Raw genomic sequence first — 17,496 nt, forward strand, 5'->3', positions numbered from 1 at the left:
GGCCGCCGCCTCCAGGCCGCCCTCGGGTGCGCGGTCCGCGCCGCCGCCGCCTTTATACCCGCGGCCCTGCGGCCCCGCCCGGGGGCGGAGCTGGGAGGACGGAGGCCCGGCCTGCGGGGGCCGCGGGGGGGTTCAGAGCCGGGGAAACACGGCCGAATGCTGCAAAGCAGACCCCAGGCTTGGACATGCACGCTGACCCCCCCCAGGACCCGCTGGGCACTCTCCGAGGCTCCAGCTGGAGTACGATGCACCCGGGAAAAGGGTGCTGCCGCCGGAGAAGGAGGCCACAGTGAGCCCAGCATGGTGGCAGCGCGCTCGGCGTCCCGGTGTCTGGGAGGATCGCGGTTCGCAGGTTCGCGGCCAGCCTCAGCGGCTTGGAGGAGGCCCTCTGCAAGTTAGTGAGACCCTGTTTCCAAATAAAGAATGAAAGCAGGGCTGGGGGTACGGCTCGCAGGTAGGATGCCCCTGGGTTTAGGTTCAATCCCTTTTACTAATAGTAAAAAAAAAAAATACCACAATAGCGGCTGGGGGCGACAGCTGACTGACAGGACGCGTGCACGGAATGCTGGGGGCTGTGGGTTCAGACCCAGCACCACAGGCGCTAAAAGGCGGGGAGGGGGAGCTGGGTCAGGGGCGCACACCTGCCACCCCAGGAGGATGCACAGGTTCGAGGCCAGCCTCAGCTACTGATGAGGCTCTCAGCAGCTTAGTGAGACCCTGTTTCCAAATAAAATATAAAATAGGTCTGGGAGTATAGCCCGGAGGTAGAAAGACTCTGAGTTCCACCCCCAGTACCACCAAAAAAAAAAAAAAAATAGGGCTGGGGGTGCAGCTTGGAGGTAGAATGCCCCTGGGTTCCATCCCCAGAACCGCAAATAAAATAAAATAAAATAAAATAAGAAAAAGACAGGCATGGTGGTGCACCCTCAGCTACTTAGAAGAGGAGGAGGAAGAGAACAAGGAGGAGCGGGAGGAGGAGGAGGAGGAAGGAAGGAGGAAGGGGAGGACCAGGAGAGGAGATGGAGGGGGGAGGGGAGGAGGGAAGGGAGGAGGGGGAGGAGGGGTGCAGGGCAGGCCCCCCGCTGAGCCCCTTAAAGAGCCGGTGTCCCCCGCAGGCTCCAGTATCTGAGCAGCTCCACGGCAGGTTCAGGACGCCGAGACCCCAGCCCTCCGCCCCCCCAGCGCCCTCTCCCCTCTCAGAGCACCACTGACTTTTCTATTTATCTACACGAGCCTCGCAGAATACGGTCTTTCAAGTTGTTTAACAATTTCTCCTTTTTATATCTCCCTTGTTCTTTTCTTATTTATTCATTCATTCTGGTGCTGGGGATTGAACCCAGAGGCATTCTACCTCTGAGTTACATTCCCAGTCCTATTTTATTTTATTTTATTTTATTTGGGAACAGGGTCTCATTACTTGGCTGAGGCTGGCCTTGGACCTGTGATCCTCCTGTCTGAGCCTCCCAAGTACCGGGGACAGACGCGCCTGTGCCCACGCCTGGCTCCGACTCCTCGTTCTTTCCTAGGGCAGTGAGGCCGAATTCACGCACGCCATGCTCACTAGGCGGGAGCTGGCTGATCGCAGCTCCGTGGTGCTGCCGAACGCAGTCCTCTGGTTTCCGGACTAATATAACTCCCTCCCCCTCCCCCTCCCCCTCCCCCTCTTCCTCTCCTCCTCCTCCTCCTCCTCCTCCTCCTCCATGCTGGGCGATATTCCCAGCCCACCTACGTGTGTGTGTGTGTGTGTGTGTGTGGGTGGTTCTGGGGATGGAACTCAGGGGCATTCTACCTCCGAGCTACACCCCAGCCCTATGTATGTATGTATGTATGTATGTATGTATTTACTTATTTATTTTTAGTGGTACTGGGGGTGGAACCCAGAGGCTTTCTACCTCCGGGCTACACTCCCAGACCTATTTTATATTTTACTTGGAAACAGGGTCTCACTAAGTTGCCGAGAGCCTCACTAGGTAGCTGAGGCTGGCTTTGAACCTGTGCGATCCTCCTTCTCAGCCTCCCAAGCGCGGGGATAACAAGTGTGGCTATTTTTTATTTTATTTAATTTATTTATTTTGTGGATCTGGGGATGGAGCCCAAGGGCATGCTACCTTGAGCTACACCCCCTGCCCTATTATTTATTATTTATTTTGAAACAGGATCTCACTGAGTTGCAGAGGGCCTCCCTAAGTAGCTGAGGCTGGCTGCAAACTGCACTGCGATCCTCCCAAATGCTGGGATGACAAGTGTGCGCCCCCACGCCCAGCTTTTTTTTTTGAAACAGGGTCTCACTGAGTTGCAGAGGGCCTCGCTAAGTAGCTGAGGCTGGGAAGAACTCCCCATCCTCCTGTCTCAGCCTCCCAAGTACTGGGATGACAAGCGTGCCCACCACGCCTGGCTCCCCAGCCCTTTTTTATTTTTTATTTTGAAGCAGATTCTCTAGCCGGGCGTGGTGGGCACGCTTGTCATCCCAGTACTTGGGAGGCTGAGATACGAGGGTGGGGGTGGGGAGTTCTGCCCAGCCTCAGCTACTTAGTGAGGCCCTCTGCAACTCAGTGAGACCCTGTTTCCAAATAAAGAATAAAAAATAGGGCTGCGGGTGGAGCTCGGAGGTAGGATGTCCCTGGGTTCCATCTCCAGTACCCCCCAAAAATAATAATAGGGCTGTGGGTGTAGCTTGGAAATAGAATGCCCCTGGGTTCCATCCCCAGCACCACAAAAAAGAACAAAGACAGACAGACAGACAGACAGACAGACAGAAAGCAAGCGAGCAGGCAGCAGCTCCGGGCCCTCTGCCGGCGGCCGCAGCCCCGCGCCGCGCGTTAGCGGGCCGGTGTCTCGGTCATTGATGGTACTCAGGCCCAGCACCCGGCCGGTCCACGGGGGCGTCTACCGAGCAAATGGACCTCACGGGGGGAGGACGGAGGCTGGCGTCGTCCTGGCTCCAGAGGCGGTAAACTGAGGCCAGGCTGAGCCAGGCCGCGGGTGCTGGAGGACGGGAGCTCGGTCCCGGCAGCGCGGGGCGGTCCCCGCCGGCCCGGAGCTCCCGGCCCCGCCCCCGCCCCGGCCCCGCCCCCGGCCGTCACTTCCTGCCGGGCCCAGCAGGCCCAGCCGGCGGCGGCGAGCCGGCCCGCTATGGTCGCGCTGGACAAGCCCGAGGGCGGCTCCGAGGCGGCCGCGGGGCCCCCGGGAGGGCGGCCGATGCTGTAAGCGCGGGCGGGGGCTCGGGCCCTCCCCGAAACCCCCTCCGATCCCTGCCCAGTCTCCTCCCCTGATCCCCTCCTCCCCACCCTCCTCCTCCCGGGTCTCCTCCTCCCAGATCCCCCTCCTCCCGAATCCCCTCCTCCTCACCCCCTCCTTCTGATCCCCTCCAATTGCCTCCTCCCAGACCCCTCCTCCCCATTGGCCTCCTCCCTGATCCCCTCCTCCACTTTTACCTCCCTGATCCCCCTCCTCCCCATTGACCTGCTCCCTGACCCCTCCTCCCCATTGGCCTCCTCCCTGATTCCCCCTCCTCCACTTTGACCTCCACCCTGAGCCCCCTCCTCTACATTGACCTCCTCTGATCCCCCTCCTCCCCATTGACCTCCTCCCTGATCCCCCTCCTCCCCATTGGCCTCCTCCCTGATCCCCCTCCTCCCCGTTGACCTCCTCCCTGATCCCCCTCCTCCCTGTTGACCTCCTCTGATCCTCCTCCCCCCATTGACCTCCTCCCTGTTCCCCCTCCTCCCCATTGACCTCCTCTGATCCCCCTCCTCCCCGTTGACCTCCTCCCTGATCCCCCTCCTCCCCATTGACCTCCTCTCTGATCCCCCTCCTCCCCGTTGACCTCTTCCTTGATCCCCCTCCTCCCCATATACCTCCTTTCTGATCCTCCTCCTCCAGGATCCCCTTCTCCTAATCTCTCTCCCCCACAATCACCCTCCTCCTTGCTTTCCTCCTCCCTGAGCCCCCTCCTCCTCTTCTTCCCTCCTCCCCATCCACTCCTCCTGCTTTATCCTCCACAGTCTCCCTCCTTCTGGCTTCCCTCCTCCCTGATCACCTCCTTAATTCCCTCCTGCCTCATCCCACTCTTCCCCCCTCCCTCCTTCCCTCCTGGCTCAGCTCCCGTCCCTCCTTCTCACCTTCCTCCTCTTTCGGGGGGCCTCCTCTGCCTCAAGCTTCACCCACTGTGTACCCGAGCGAGGCAGGGTCCCACCGGCCGGGGGCTTGCCCCTTGGGAACCTGGACGGGACCCTCGGGGGTCAGGTCGCGCGCTGACCCGGCCACTCGGCCCGGCCTGGTTGTTTGCTTTGCCGCGGCCGGGCCGGTCAAGTGCAGGGAGGTTGCTGTGCCCGGCGGCTGGGTGCTGGCTGGTCACCCGGGTCCGGTGCCACCTGGACCCCGTGGGGTCACGGCTCCCGCCTTCCCGGTACACAGGGCACGTTCCCTGGGGTCACTCCAGAGCCGGTGGGGGGGCGTTTGCAGCCCCCGGCTGTCCTCAGAGGGGACCCAGGAACGGTGGCCCCCGCCATATGTGACAGGCCCGGGGCCACTCAGAAGCCCCCGGTCAGCGTGCTCCGTACCCCGCCCCGGGGCCCGGGAGCCGGCCTGGTGTCGGCTCAGCCTCTTGCAGGATCCGCTGTGTGAGCTCGGCTCGCCCATCGGCCCCCCTTGCCTCAGTTTCCCCATCTGTGAAGTGAGGTGGCGACAGTGGCCTTCCCGGGGATGTCTGGGGCCCGTGACCTGGCTCGCAGGGTGCCTTGCGGTCGAAACCTTCTGTTCTTTAATTATTGGTTAACTTTTAGTTGTTTCCTTTTGTTTTTGTGGTACTGGGGGGCATTCTGCCTCCAAGTTACACCCCCAGTCCGTGAGTGTGTGTGTGTGTGTGTGTGTGTGTGTGTGTGTGCGTGTGTGCGCGCGTGCGTCAGTACACTGGAGATTGAATCCAGGGTGTTCTGCCTTTGAGCTATACCCCAGCCCTATTTTATTTATTTCTGTATTATTATTATTTTATTTTTATTTTATTTGTTGAGGTATTGGGGGTGGAACCCGGGGACATTCTATCTCTGAGCTCCACCCCCATCCCAATTTTTCATTATTTTGAAACAGGGGCTCACTGAGTTGCAAAGGGCCTCTAAGTAGCTGAGGCTGGCTGCGAACCGCGATCCTCCAGTCCCGGCCTCCCGAGTGCTGGGATGACAAGCGTGCGCCACCGCGCCCGATTTCCCTATTTTATTTTTATTTGGAAACGGGCTAAATTGGTAAGAGCCTCACTAAATAGTTGAAGCTGGCTTCAAACCTGCGATCCTCCCGTCTTAGCCCGGCAAGTACTGTAAATACAGGGGTGCTCTACTCCTGCCCAGCTAATTTTATTATTTATTTATTTATTTATTGTGGTCCTGGGGATTGAACGCCAGGGACATTCTACCTCTACGCCCCCAGGTCAATTTTATTTACTAACTTGAAACAGGACCTTCCTTGATTGGTGAGAGCCTCACGACTTGCTGAGGCCGTCCTGGAACCTGTGATCCTCCTGTCTCAGCCTCCCAAGTCCTGGGGTGATAGGCAGGCACCCCTCACACCCCATGCTGGGTGAGAGAACATCTTGGGGGGCCTTTAACCTCCAAGATGGGACATTCCTCTCCAATGGCTCCAAGCTCCTCCTCCTAGATCTTCTTTTTCTTCTTTTTATTTTTTTGGTATGGGGGATTGAATCCAGTGGTATTCTGCCTCTCACCTATAACCTCCTTTCTATATTTGTTTGTTTGTTTATTTATTTATTTTGTGGCCCTGGGATGGAACCCAGGGGCATTCTATGTCTGAGCTACACCTCCAGCCCTATTTTTTTTATTCTTTCTTTCTCGCTAAGTTGCAGAGGGCCTCACTAAGTAGCTGAGGCTGGCTGGGAACCTGCGATCCTCCTGTCTCGGCCTCCCAAGTACTGAAGTATCCCTGTCCAAATGTGTAAACATGTTTACCTTATGCTGAGGCCCTCCAGGACTGTCCCCTCCTCCCTCCCTGGAGTCCTGGGCTGGGGTTTGGGGGACCCCAGCCTGCCCCACCCCAGCGACCCGCTGAGTCACCTCTACTTCCTGCTGGGGGAGGCAGCTCCCTCCGCTGCCCTGGGGAGGGACGGGGCCTGAACGGGAAGGTGTGTCTTTTACCCAGGGTAGCGGCCCTCAAGGGTCCCCTCTTAAGTTAGCACACACCTGTGATCCCAGTCCTTGGGAGGCTGAGACAGGAGGATCTCAGGTGGGCAGGTGCGAGGCCGGCCTCGGCAACTTAGACTCTCAGCAACCTATTAAGACCTTGTTTCAAAATAAGATAGCAAATAAATAAAAAGGGCTGGGGGTATGTGTAGCTCGGGGATAGAACGCCCCTGGGTTTAACCCCCAGTCCCCAGTTCGGGGGTGGGGGTTACCATCTTAAACCTGCAGGAAATGGAAATGGGCCACAGGGGGCTGTTTCCCCCAAAGAGCCAACCTTATCTATCGCCTTCTACGCTCTGGGTATCTGTCCTTTCAGGGTGATTTCTACTGTGTAAAGATTTTCTAAAAAAAAAAAAAAAAAAAAAAGATCTGGGAGTGTAGCCGGGAGGCAGAAGGCTTCCATCCCCGGTACCACCAAGAAAATAAATAAATAAAAAGTTTTCCTGAAGTCTGTCTGGTGCGGGGAGCCCCAGAGACCCTCCCCTGGCTCCTCAGTTCCCTGTTACTTAGACAACAGACCTGGAGGAGAGCCCGCCGGCGAGGAGGGCCTAGGGCTCGTGAGCGGGGTGGGGGGCTGTGGTTTCCGAGTAAACAGCTGGTTTCAGGTAAAGGAGGAAGAGGGAAGGATTGGACCCGCCAGGGGCGGGGCAGTTTCCGTCTGCGAGGTGACTTTGAACCAGAATCGGTGCTTCCTGCTCAGGCCGGGGTGCAAAGGCCGGGGCGCAAAGGCCGGGGCGGAGCTGCTCCCCGCCCGAGGCCCCGGGGCAGCCCCTGGGCTTGGCATTTCCTCTGGCCATGACTCTAAGCCCCAGCCCAAATCTTTGTGATTTTTTTTTTTTTTTTTTTTTTTTTTTTTGTGGTGCTAGGGATTGAACCCAGGGGCATTCTACCTCTGAGTTACACGCCAGTCCTTTTGATATTTTATTTTATTTTATTTTATTTTATTTTATTTTTGTGGTACTGGGGGTGGAACCCAGGGGCTTTTCTACCTCCGGGCTACACTCCCAGACCTATTTTACACTTTATTTGGAAACAGGGTCTCACTAAGTTGCCGAGAGCCTCACTCAGTAGCTGAGGCTGGCTTTGAACCCATGCGATCCTCCTGTCTCAGCCTCCCAAGTGCGGGGATTACAAGCCTGCGCCACCACGCCTGGCTTATTTTTTAGTTTTGCAATAAGGTCTCACTAAGTTGCTGAGGCCGTCCTCGTACCTGTGATCCTCCTGTCTCAGCCTGCCACGTGCGTACTGGGATGACAGGGTGCCAGGTCAGCCCTTGAGGTGTGTGTGAGCCTGGTGCTGTGGTCCAGGGTCGGGCCGAGGAGGAGCTGGGCCTCGCTCTGGGGTACTAGGGAGCCATGGGCAGCCTAAGAACAAGGGCAGTCCAGGGTCTGTGGCACTTGAGGGGGAAGCCATGCAGGCCGAGGGCTGGGGCAGGTGGTTGGTGGGTCGAGGCCCGGCCCAGCCTCACCTCGCACGTTGGGGGTGGGGAGAGAGGCTGGGTGATACCAGGCCCTGCGGATGTGGCCTTGTTATCAGCCTGGTCCAGCTGCCAGGGTGGCCTAGGGGCGGAGGCTGGGGCTGCGCAGGGACCGAGGCCCTCGGGTGCTCACCCAGGGCCCAGGGGCGCCAGGCTCTGCGCTCAGAGGACCTGATTCTTTTTTATTTTATGTTTTTGCAGTACTGGGGATGGAGCCCCCCAGGGGCATTCAACTTCCAATCTACACCCCTGCCCTATTTTTTATTCTTTATTTTGAAACAGGGTCTCACTGAGTTGCAGAGGGCCTCACTAAGTAGCTGAGGCTGGCCGCGAACCGCGATCCTCCAGTCTCAGCCTCCCGAATGCTGGGATGACAAGCATTCGCCGCCATGCCCAGCTCAAATCAAGTTTCTTGATTCTGCACCATCAGTTGAGGATGGGGTTCAAGTCCTAGCTCTTGGGGTCTTACATTTAAAATCTAGAAGGTCTGGGGCCGGGCGTGGTGGCGCACACTCGTAATCCCAGCATCCGGGAGGCTGAGACAGTGATTCAGTGAGACCCGGTTTCAAAATAAAGAATAAAAATAGGGCTGGGGGGGGGGTAACTCGGAGGTCGAATGCTCCTGGGTTCCATCCCCAGTATGGAAAAAAATATATAAAAATATAGAAGGCTTGGGGTCTGAGGACCGTCCGCCCTGGCCCACAGGCCCCTCCCCGGCTGCCTGCCCGCCCTGGCCGGCTCCCAGGTGAAGAGACTCTCGGCTTCCAGGAGAAAGCACTTCATCAACCAGGCCGTGCGCAACTCGGACCTGGTGCCCAAGGCCAAGGGGCGGAAGAGCCTCCAGCGCTTGGAGAACAGTGAGCGGGCTGGGGGCTGGGGGAGCGGTGTCCCCGGGAGCTCAGCGCCGGGCAGGAAATCCACAAACAGAGCCAGAAGCAACCCCCCCCCCCCCGGATTTGTAGGCCCAGGGCTGCGCCAGAGGGAGGTGGGCATTGGAGCTGGGCATTTGCAGGCCAGGCAAGTCGGGCTCTGGAGGTCGGCTGGTTCTCCAGCGTCTGGGACAGGCCTAGGAAGGTGGAGATGAGGCTGGGAGAGGAAGGGGGTCCTGGTGTCCCAGAGGCCACCCTTGTGCACGCAGCCCAGTACCTCCTGACCCTGCTGGAGAGCGATGGCGGCCCTCCTGGCCTGGAGGAGGGGGACCCGGCCCTGGCCGCGGCGCCGGGCATCTTCGCGGAGGCCTGCAGTAACGCCACCTATGTAGAGGTGAGGTCGCTGCCAGGCGGGCTTCCTTCTGCCCCTTGATGAGGCCCCGCAGGCTCTCCTGGGGGCCCCAGGCCAGGGCGAACCCCGCCCGTCCCCTGGGAGCTTCCAGCACCCCGATTCATCTAATGACGCTGGAGTCAGGACGGGACCCGGGGCATCCGACCCACGCGGGCCCCCCCAGCCCGGGCACCGGGTGTGCCCTGGCTCCTGCCCCCCCACGCGTCCCTCAGGCACCCCTAGGTTCTCCGCTATCCCGGTGGGGAGCGGCGTCATGGGGGCGGCTGTTTGCCAAGTGGGGAAACTGAGGCCCAGAAGCACGCGGTCACGCGCAGGGTGTCGGCCGTCCGCCCTCCCTCGTGCAGGTCTGGAATGACTTCATGAACCGCTCTGGGGAGGAGCAGGAGCGGGTGCTCCGCTACCTGGAGGACCAGGGCCAGAGCAAGGCGCGGAGGAGGGGGCCGGGCCGCGGGGAGGACCGCGGGAGAGGTGAGGCGGGGCGGGGCCTGCGCGGTGGGGGTGTGGCCTGGCGGGTGGGCGGGGCCTCTGCTCAGCCAGTCAGCTGGGTGGGGCCTGGCTGGGGAGCCCAGACAAGACGACGGCTCCTGGGGTGCGCAGGGCCTGCTTACGGACGGGGGCGTGGTTTGCTGGCTGGGCGGGGCTAGCTGGATGCGGTGGGTGTGGCCGGGTATGGATGGGGGGGGTCTATTGAATTTGGGCGGGGCCTGTGTATGGTGAGGGCGGGGCTTAATGGCTGACAGGTCAGTGCTGGTGGGCGGGGCCATCTGCAGTACAGATGAGGGTGTGGCTTGCTGGCTGGGCGGGGTCCAGTGGGTGGAGCCTAGTGTGGGCGGGGTTGGGTGGCTGAGGTGGGTGTGGCCAGGTATGGATAGGGGCGTGTTGAGGGTGGGTGGAGCCTTACCCGGATGAGGGCGTGGCTTTCTGGGTAGGAAGGGTTGGTCCTAGTTTGATGAAAGCATGTGGGTGTGGCCAGCTGATATCCGGTGAGTGGGCGGTCCTTGGTTGGGCAGGGTCCAGTTGGTGGGGCCGTGACCGCGGTGGGCGGGGCCTTGTGGGCGGGGCCAGCACTTGGGTAAAGTGTGGTTTCTGAGCGGGCGTGGCTGTGGCAGGTGGACGCTTGTGGGCGGGGCTATCAGGCTGGGTGGGCGTGGTCAGTTGTGCAGGTGTGTTGTGGGCGGGGCCTAGAGGTGGGGCCGCCCCTCACGCCCCGGGCCCTTGCAGAGGACCCCGCTTACACGCCCCGCGAGTGCTTCCAGCGCATCAGCCGGCGTCTGCGCGCCATCCTCAAGCGGAGCCGCATCCCCATGGTGAGTGGACTTTCCCCAAGGGCCTCTTCTTGAGGGCGGGGCGGGGCGGAGATCTTCCCCGGCCAGTGGCATGGTGGGAGACGGACAGAGCCGAAGGTGCTGGGCATGCAGGACCCACGGCGGGGCGAGGGCTCTCCTTGTGAGTCAGAGGAACCCCGGGCTGATGAAGACGGGCACTGCGGGCTGTGTAGGAGTTCACCGGGCGGAGGGCTGCGGGCGGCCTGGACGTGTCACCGTGCCGGTGGAGCGCAGAGGACTGCTGAGCCCGGGCTTGGGGCTCCAGAGCTGCTCCAGGCGCGCGGGTCCTGGACTGGGGCCAGGGGTCTCTGGGTGGCCTGACCCAGGCCCATCTTTCGCACAGGAGACACTGGAGACGTGGGAGGAGCGCCTGATGCGGTTCTTCTCCGTGTCCCCCCAGGCCGTGTACACGGCCATGCTGGACAACAGGTGAGGGGCGCGGTGGCAGGGCAGCCCGCCCCGCGGCACCTGCCTCAGCGCCCTGCTCTGCCTTCCCAGCTTCGAGAGGCTCCTGCTGCACGCCGTCTGCCAGTACATGGACCTCATCTCAGCCAGTAAGCGCCGGCCGGACCCCCGGGGTGGGGCTGCAGGGAGAGACTGGGACAGCGACAGTCAGGGTGTCTGGGAGCAGCGGCAGCCCAGGCAGGAGGTGGGCCAAGCCAGCGGCGCAGTGAGGCTGTTTCAAATTTAAGAAAAAGAAAGCCGGGCGCGGTGGGCACGCTTGTCATCCCCGCACTCGGGAGGCTGAGACCGGAGGACTGTGGTTCGCGGACAGCCTCAGCTGCTTAGTGAGGCCCTGTGCAACTCAGTGAGACCCTGTTTCAAAATAATAAAGAATAAAAAATAGGGCTGGGGGTGTAGCTCGGAGGTAGAATGCCCCTGGGTTCCATCCCCGGTACCACAAAAAATAAAAAATAGGGCTGGGGGTGTAGCTTGAACGTAGAATGCCCCTGGGTCCCACATCCCCAGTACCTTAAAAATAAATAAATATAAAAATAAATAAAAAGTAAAACAAAAGAGGGCTAGGGTGTACCTCAGAAGTAATATGCCCCTGAGTTCAGTTCATAGCACCAAATGCACAGAAGGCCTCACCAGAAGCACCCGGCGCCCCACACTGGGCAACCCTGTGGGTGCACTGGACCAGGAGCCAGACACCCCTAGATCCACAGCTCCAGGCGGGGCTGGGAGAGGAGGCGACCTGTTGAGTGGTAAAGCCTGGCTTTTAGGGACCACTCAGACCAGGCGAGGAGAGGAAGTGCCCCCCCCCAATGTTTGTGGGTTTGGGATTTAACAGTAGGACCCCTCCCAGGACCAGTGAGGTCATCCGAGGACACAGCCCTCAGGTGCAGGTCCCTCCGGGCCCTGCTGGCCCCAGGCGCCCCATCTAGTCCTGGTTCCTGCACCTGGCTCCTTCTCCTGCTTGGGGTTGCCGGGGAGACGGTTTCCACGGCAACCTGCAGATGCTTCCTGCCTGCTGTCTCCAGGGATGCGGCCTGCCTTTGTTCCCGCAGGCCAAGGGTTGGGCTGTGGGGGAGGCTGCTAGGGGGGGGCACCCCGTGTCCAGGACATGGAGGTTGAGGGGCCCCAATGAAATGGGGGTTTCAGACAGAGGTTGGAGGCAGGACCGGGCCTGGATGGGCATGGTTGGTTCAATGCGGAGCAGGGGCGGCGGAGGCAGGGAGGCCCAGGGGAAGGCCGGGCATGTGCTCAGGCACCCCCATAATTGTCCACTTGGCCTTGTGGAGGTCCACTTGGCCTCGAACCTTGAACCTGAGAGCAGACAGTAGAATCTCAGGTTCGAGGTCAACGCAGCAATTTAAGAAGACCCGGTTTCAAAATTACAAGAATAAAGCCCAGTGTATAATTCCAGAATTCGGGAGGCTGAGACAGGAGGATCGTGGCTCCCGGACAGCCTCAGCTAATTAGTGAGGCCCTCTGCAACTCAGTGAGACCCTGTTTCAAAATAAAAAACAGGGCTGAGGGTGTAGATTGGAGGTAGAATGCCCTTGATTTCCATCCCTATCACTGAAAAAAAAAATTAAAAAAATAAGCTGGGTATGGTGGCGCACAGAGGCTAAGACAGGAGGATTGCAGGTTCGTGGCCAGCCTCAGCTACTTAGTGAGGCCCATTTCAATTTAGACCCTGTTTCAAAATAAACAATAAAGAAAAAAAAAATAGGGTTGGGTGTGTAGCTCAGAGTTCAGAATGCCCCTGGGTTCCATTCCCTTGTACTGCAAAAAAAAAAAAAAAAAAGTAAATAAAACAGGACTGTGAGTATAGTTTGGAGGTAGATTGCCCTTGGGTCCAATCGCTAGTACTGCAAAAAAAAATAATAAAAATAAAAATAAATAAATAAATAAATAAAATAGGGCTGGGCGGTGTAGCTGAGTCCGAGTTCAATTCCCATTGCCACAAACAAAACAAAAACACCGGTGTGCACCGCCAAGCTGGCCCAGGTTGGAATTTCCTTCTTTTAATTTATTTTATTTTGCACCCTATTTTGTTTAATTCTCTTATTTTGCAGCGGGGTCTTGCTAAGCCACGGCGGGCCTCACCAAGTAACGGAGGCTGGCCGCGGACCTGCGATCCTCCCGTCTCGGCCTCCCAAGCCCGCGCCACCATGGCTGGGCTTGGACTTCCCGGCTTTAATGATCCTTGCCCCCTCGTCCCTGCCCGCAGGCGCCGACCTGGAAGGCAGGCGGCAGATGAAGGTCAGCAACCGGCACCTGGATTTCCTGCCGCCCGGGCTGCTCCTGTCCGCCTACCTGGAACAGCACAGCTAATGGAGGCCGGTGCCCCTCCTGCCCTGCCCGGCCTCCGCCTCCAGGACCGCCTTCACCATTTCTAGACCTGCTCTTGGGAGCCTGCCCTCGCGGGGTGGCTCTTTCTCCCCCGCCCAGCCCTCAGATGCACCGGGGGCCGGCCAGTCTCGCCTCTCCGGTCCCAGGGCTCCCCAAGTGGGACTCGTATTTGGGCGGGGAGACCAAACTCCGGGTCCATCTTTACTTCTCCTCTGTTCTGACTTTATTCTTATTTTTTTGGAGGGGGGAGATGGAGGTGCCCAGTCATGAAACTCAGGCAAGGTAGGGGAGAGGCTGGGTTTTTAATCACTTTTTAATAAACGTGGCATGATTTGTTTTTAAATTTCCCCATTTGAAGAGGAAAAAAAAAAAAAAAGCAAAAAGCAGAAAAAAAAGCCAAAAAAAAAAAAAAAAAACAGAGACCCAAAAAAAGAAAAAAAAAAAACAATTTTTCCCAGCTGGTACATTGTAGGGCTTTGTCCTTTTTTTTGGTGCTGGGGATTGAACTCGGGGGTGTCCATCCCCCACCCCGAGCTACACCCCAGCCCTGTCTGACTGCTTGAACCTTCCCGGTTTTGAGCTCTGGTGGGGGGAGGGTGTCCTCGGGACCTCCAGGAGCATTGTGTGTGTGTGTGTGTGTGTGTCTGTCTGTCTGTCCCCACGCGGGCCCTGCATCCCAGGAGGCCAGCCTCTTCTCAAGAGCTGGTTGTGCGCTCTCATTTCCCGTGTGCGCTGCGCCTGCCGGGGCCTGCCTGCTCCTCAGCCCCCCTGCGTCCGTCCCCTCCGTACGGGGGTCCAGGACTTCCCGCCAGAAGCCTCTGCCCCCTCCCGTCCCCTCCTGCGCCCGTGTGTCCGGCCGGGGCCTCGGGTGCCCAGTGCGGAGCGGCCTGACCCCTGTTCTGTGTGGCAAACCGTCGATGGGGGAGGGGGCTGCAGAATAAATTCCTGGTGCTCTGTCCCCCAGGTGTGCTGTGTTTCTTTTTGGTGACAGGGGGGATTGAACCCGGGGGGCTCCTCCACTGGGCCACCCCGCCCACAGCCTCTCCATTCTGAGGCCACTCCTCACGGAGTTGCCCAGTCCGGCCTCTTAACTTGCGAGCCTCCTGCCTCAGCCTCCCCAAGGTCGCGGGGAAGCTGTGTGGCTCGTTTTGGGGTCCCGGCTACCGGCCAGGAGATCTTAAACGGGGTGGGGGGGCTGCGGGCCTCTCTGACCAGGCGTCCCCATGAGACCCACTCCATGGTGGTGACTGAAGGCCTCTCAGATACCACTGTTCAAGCCAGGCGTGGCGGGCACGCTGGTCATCCCAGCATTCGGGAGGCCGAGACGGGAGGATCGCGGTTCGTGACAGCCTCAGCTACTTAGCGAGGCCCTCTGCAACTCAGGGTGACCCTGTTAAAAAATAAAGAATCAAACATAGGGCTAGGGATGTAGCTCAGAGGTAGATGGGATGTAGCCCCATCCCCGGTACTGAAAAATTTAAATAAAATAGGGCTGGGAGTGTAGCTCCTGGGGTTGAGTTCAATCGCCCGCACATACACAAACAAAAACCCAAATAAACAAAAAACAGCCCCTTGTTTGGGCATGGTGGATCACACCTGAAATCCAAGCTCTCCAGGAAGCTGAGGCAGGAGGATCATAAGTTTGAGGCCAGCCTGTCAATTTAGGGAGACCCTGTCTCAAAATTAAAAAGAGCTGGGAGGCCGGGCCTGGTGGCGCACACCTGTTATCCCAGTACTTGGGAGGCTGAGACAGGAGGATGCAGGTTCTCGGACAGCCTCGGCTACTTATTGAGGCCCTTTGTAACTCAGACCTTGTTTCAAAATAAATAACAGGGCTGGGGATGTCTCCTGGAGGTAGAATGTCCCTGGGCTCCACCCCCAGTACCGAAAAAATAAAATATAGTGTCTTGCAGAAAGCCTTAATTGCTAAGGTTGGCCTTAAGTCTGCGAACTCCTTTCTCAGTCTCCAACGCACTGGGATTACGAGCAAAGGCCAGCAAATTTTGGCAAAATATGGAACGCTTCACGAATTTGCGTGTCATCCTTGCGCAGGGGCCATGCTAATCTTCTCTGTATCGTTCCAATTTTAGTATATGTGCTGCCGAAGCGAGCACGAATTACGGGCCGGCTCTTCTCGTATTTATAGTCGCCACAAAATCTTTTTTTACAGTTAGGGTGATTTTTAAAGATGAAATCTTATGAACTAATGTACCTTTCTTAATGTTGTGCGGAAAAAGGAGTCAAAGAAAGGTCGTTATTCTCTGGGATGAGTGAAGCATTCCGTTTTCTTCTCGATGGGAATACAGCGGCTGCTGGGAATCTCTATATGCAAATAACCCGGAAGCGCTGGCGGAGAGTGGGCGGAGCCCCAGCCGCCGACGTCCCAGAAGCCTCTGCGAAGCCCTGGCGCGGCTCGCGGGAGTCCTGGGTGCGGGGAAGATGGCGGCGCCCGGGCCGGGGTGCTAGGGCTTGTGCGGGCGGGGGCCGCCGGCTCGTCGGGGGCGCGGTGGTCAGGTGAGCGGGTCGCGGGGCTCGGGCGGGGTCGGCTGGCCTCGGCCGGCGCCCGGGCTGGCGGGGGCGGGGCCTGTGGGGTCAGAGGGCAGGCGCCCTGGGGCGGGGCCTGTGGGGTCAGGGGTCAGCGGGGAGCCCGGCTCGCTGAGTGCCTGGGCGCAGCGCTGGGAGGGCTGGCGGGAACTTGGGGTGATGCTCGAGCCTCAGGCGGAGTCTGGAGACTCTATGGGGCCCGCGAGGCGCAGCCTCAGAGTTTAGAGCGGGGCCAGGGGTGCAGAGTATTTTGGGGCGGGGTCTGGATTAGCATGGGGTCCCTGGGGTGCCACCTGGGAGCATATTGAGGGGTTTAGGGCCTAGAGTTGTTTGGGGTCGAGCTGGGCTCGGCGCACGCCTGTCATCCCAGCTCTTGGGAGGCTGAGACAGGAGGTTCGAGGCCAGCCTTAGCCAGTGTGAAGTCCCTGCCTGGGAACAGCTGGAAAGTTTGGGGAAGGCCGCGGAGGTTCAAGGGGTGACTTGGGGCGTTGTCTGCAGGTGGTGTGATCTTTTTTCTGCTGTACTGGGGGTGGAACCCAGGGGCATTCTACCTCTGAGTCACACCCCCTGTCCTATTTTATTTTGTTTTTTATTTTTTGTGGTACTGGGGGTGGAACCCAGGGGCTTTCTACCTCCGGGATGTACTCCCAGACCTATTTTATATTTTATTTGGAAACAGGCTCTCATTAAGTTACTGAGAGCCTCGCTGAGCTGCTGAGACTGGCTTCAAACCTCCGTGATCCTCCTCCTGTCTGGCCTCCCAAGTCCTGGGATCACAAGCGTGCACCAAGCCCAGCTCCCGGTTCTATTTTTTATTCTTTATTTTGAAACAGGGAAGGTCTCACCGAGTTGCAGAGAGCCTCACTAAGTAGTAGCTGAGGCTGGCCACAAACCGCGATCCTCCTGTCTCAGCCTCCCGAATGCTGGGATGACAAGGGTGTGCCGCCACGCCCGGCTAGATATGGAGTCTTTGGGGCTACAGTCTGGTAGTATACTGGGGAGGCCCAGGGCCCAAGAGGTGGCACGGAGCCAGGTCCGGAAATGAAATTCTTTCGGAGCAGGGCTGAAGGACTGTGAGATGCGTGTGGAGGGAGCTTGGTGGTCTGCAGCTGGACCTGTGAAAATGGATGGCCAGGCCTCGGGCCTGAGGAAAATGGGGTGATGGTCTCTCACTCTCGATGGGCTCTCTAGTGCCAGGAAACTGTGTCACCGATGCTGAACGGGCACTGCCGTGGGCTCAGTTGTGCCCTCCCACACCTGTCTGCCCCAGGTGGGCCAGGGCAGCCACGCTCTGCTCACAGATTGCTGGCTCTTCCTCCAGAATGATCCAGAACCCACGCACTTTCAGTGTCTACTTTAATTACCTGGACCAAGAGAGTGGCTTTATTTATTTATAATTTATTTATTTATTATTATTATTATTTTGCAGAACTGGGGATGGAACCCAGGGACATTCTCCCTTCAAGCTACACCCCAGCTCTATCTCTTCTTCTTTATTTTTAAACAGGGTCTGAGTTGCAGAGGCCTCACTAAGTAGCTGAGGCCGGCTGCAAACCCGCGATCCTCCTGCCTCAGCCTCCCGAATGCTGGGATGACGCGCGCGCGCCCCCACGTCCAGCCAGGTGGTGGCTTACCTATCCCCAGCTGCACCTTCAGCCCCACAGCCAGTCCCCAGCGGCTGAGCCAGAGTGGGCCTGCTTAAATCTAAATAGGTCACCACCCTCCTCGCTCTCGCCTTGCTGGGGTGGACGTCTGCAAGGCCCAGCCGCCTCCTCCCCCAGTTTTTTGCTTCGTTTCCAAAAAATGTCTGTCTGCTTGTCTCTCTCAGGTACCACCTCCCCGCCCTCTGTATGAAAACTTTATTCCTGCTGGGCGTGGT

The 17,496-nt window shown here is 58.6% G+C and overlaps 1 protein-coding gene across 1 annotated transcript; it reads left to right on the forward strand.

The window, feature by feature from the left end:
* Nucleotides 1-3,100: 3,100 nt before the first annotated feature.
* On the forward strand, nt 3,101-13,055 carry R3HDM4 (R3H domain containing 4; the record flags this gene model as incomplete). The annotated part of the gene is made up of 8 exons (XM_080712888.1): nt 3,101-3,203; nt 8,371-8,522; nt 8,804-8,928; nt 9,291-9,414; nt 10,168-10,253; nt 10,615-10,700; nt 10,770-10,825; nt 12,952-13,055. The coding sequence occupies exons 1-8, from the start codon at nt 3,133-3,135 to the stop codon at nt 13,053-13,055; spliced, it is 804 nt and encodes a 267-aa protein (XP_080569014.1). The 5' UTR covers nt 3,101-3,132.
* Nucleotides 13,056-17,496: the final 4,441 nt, after the last annotated feature.

The sequence above is a fragment of the Muscardinus avellanarius genome (genome assembly GCF_963383645.1).
Source record: "Muscardinus avellanarius genome assembly, chromosome: 16".
Classification (NCBI taxonomy): domain Eukaryota; kingdom Metazoa; phylum Chordata; class Mammalia; order Rodentia; family Gliridae; genus Muscardinus; species Muscardinus avellanarius.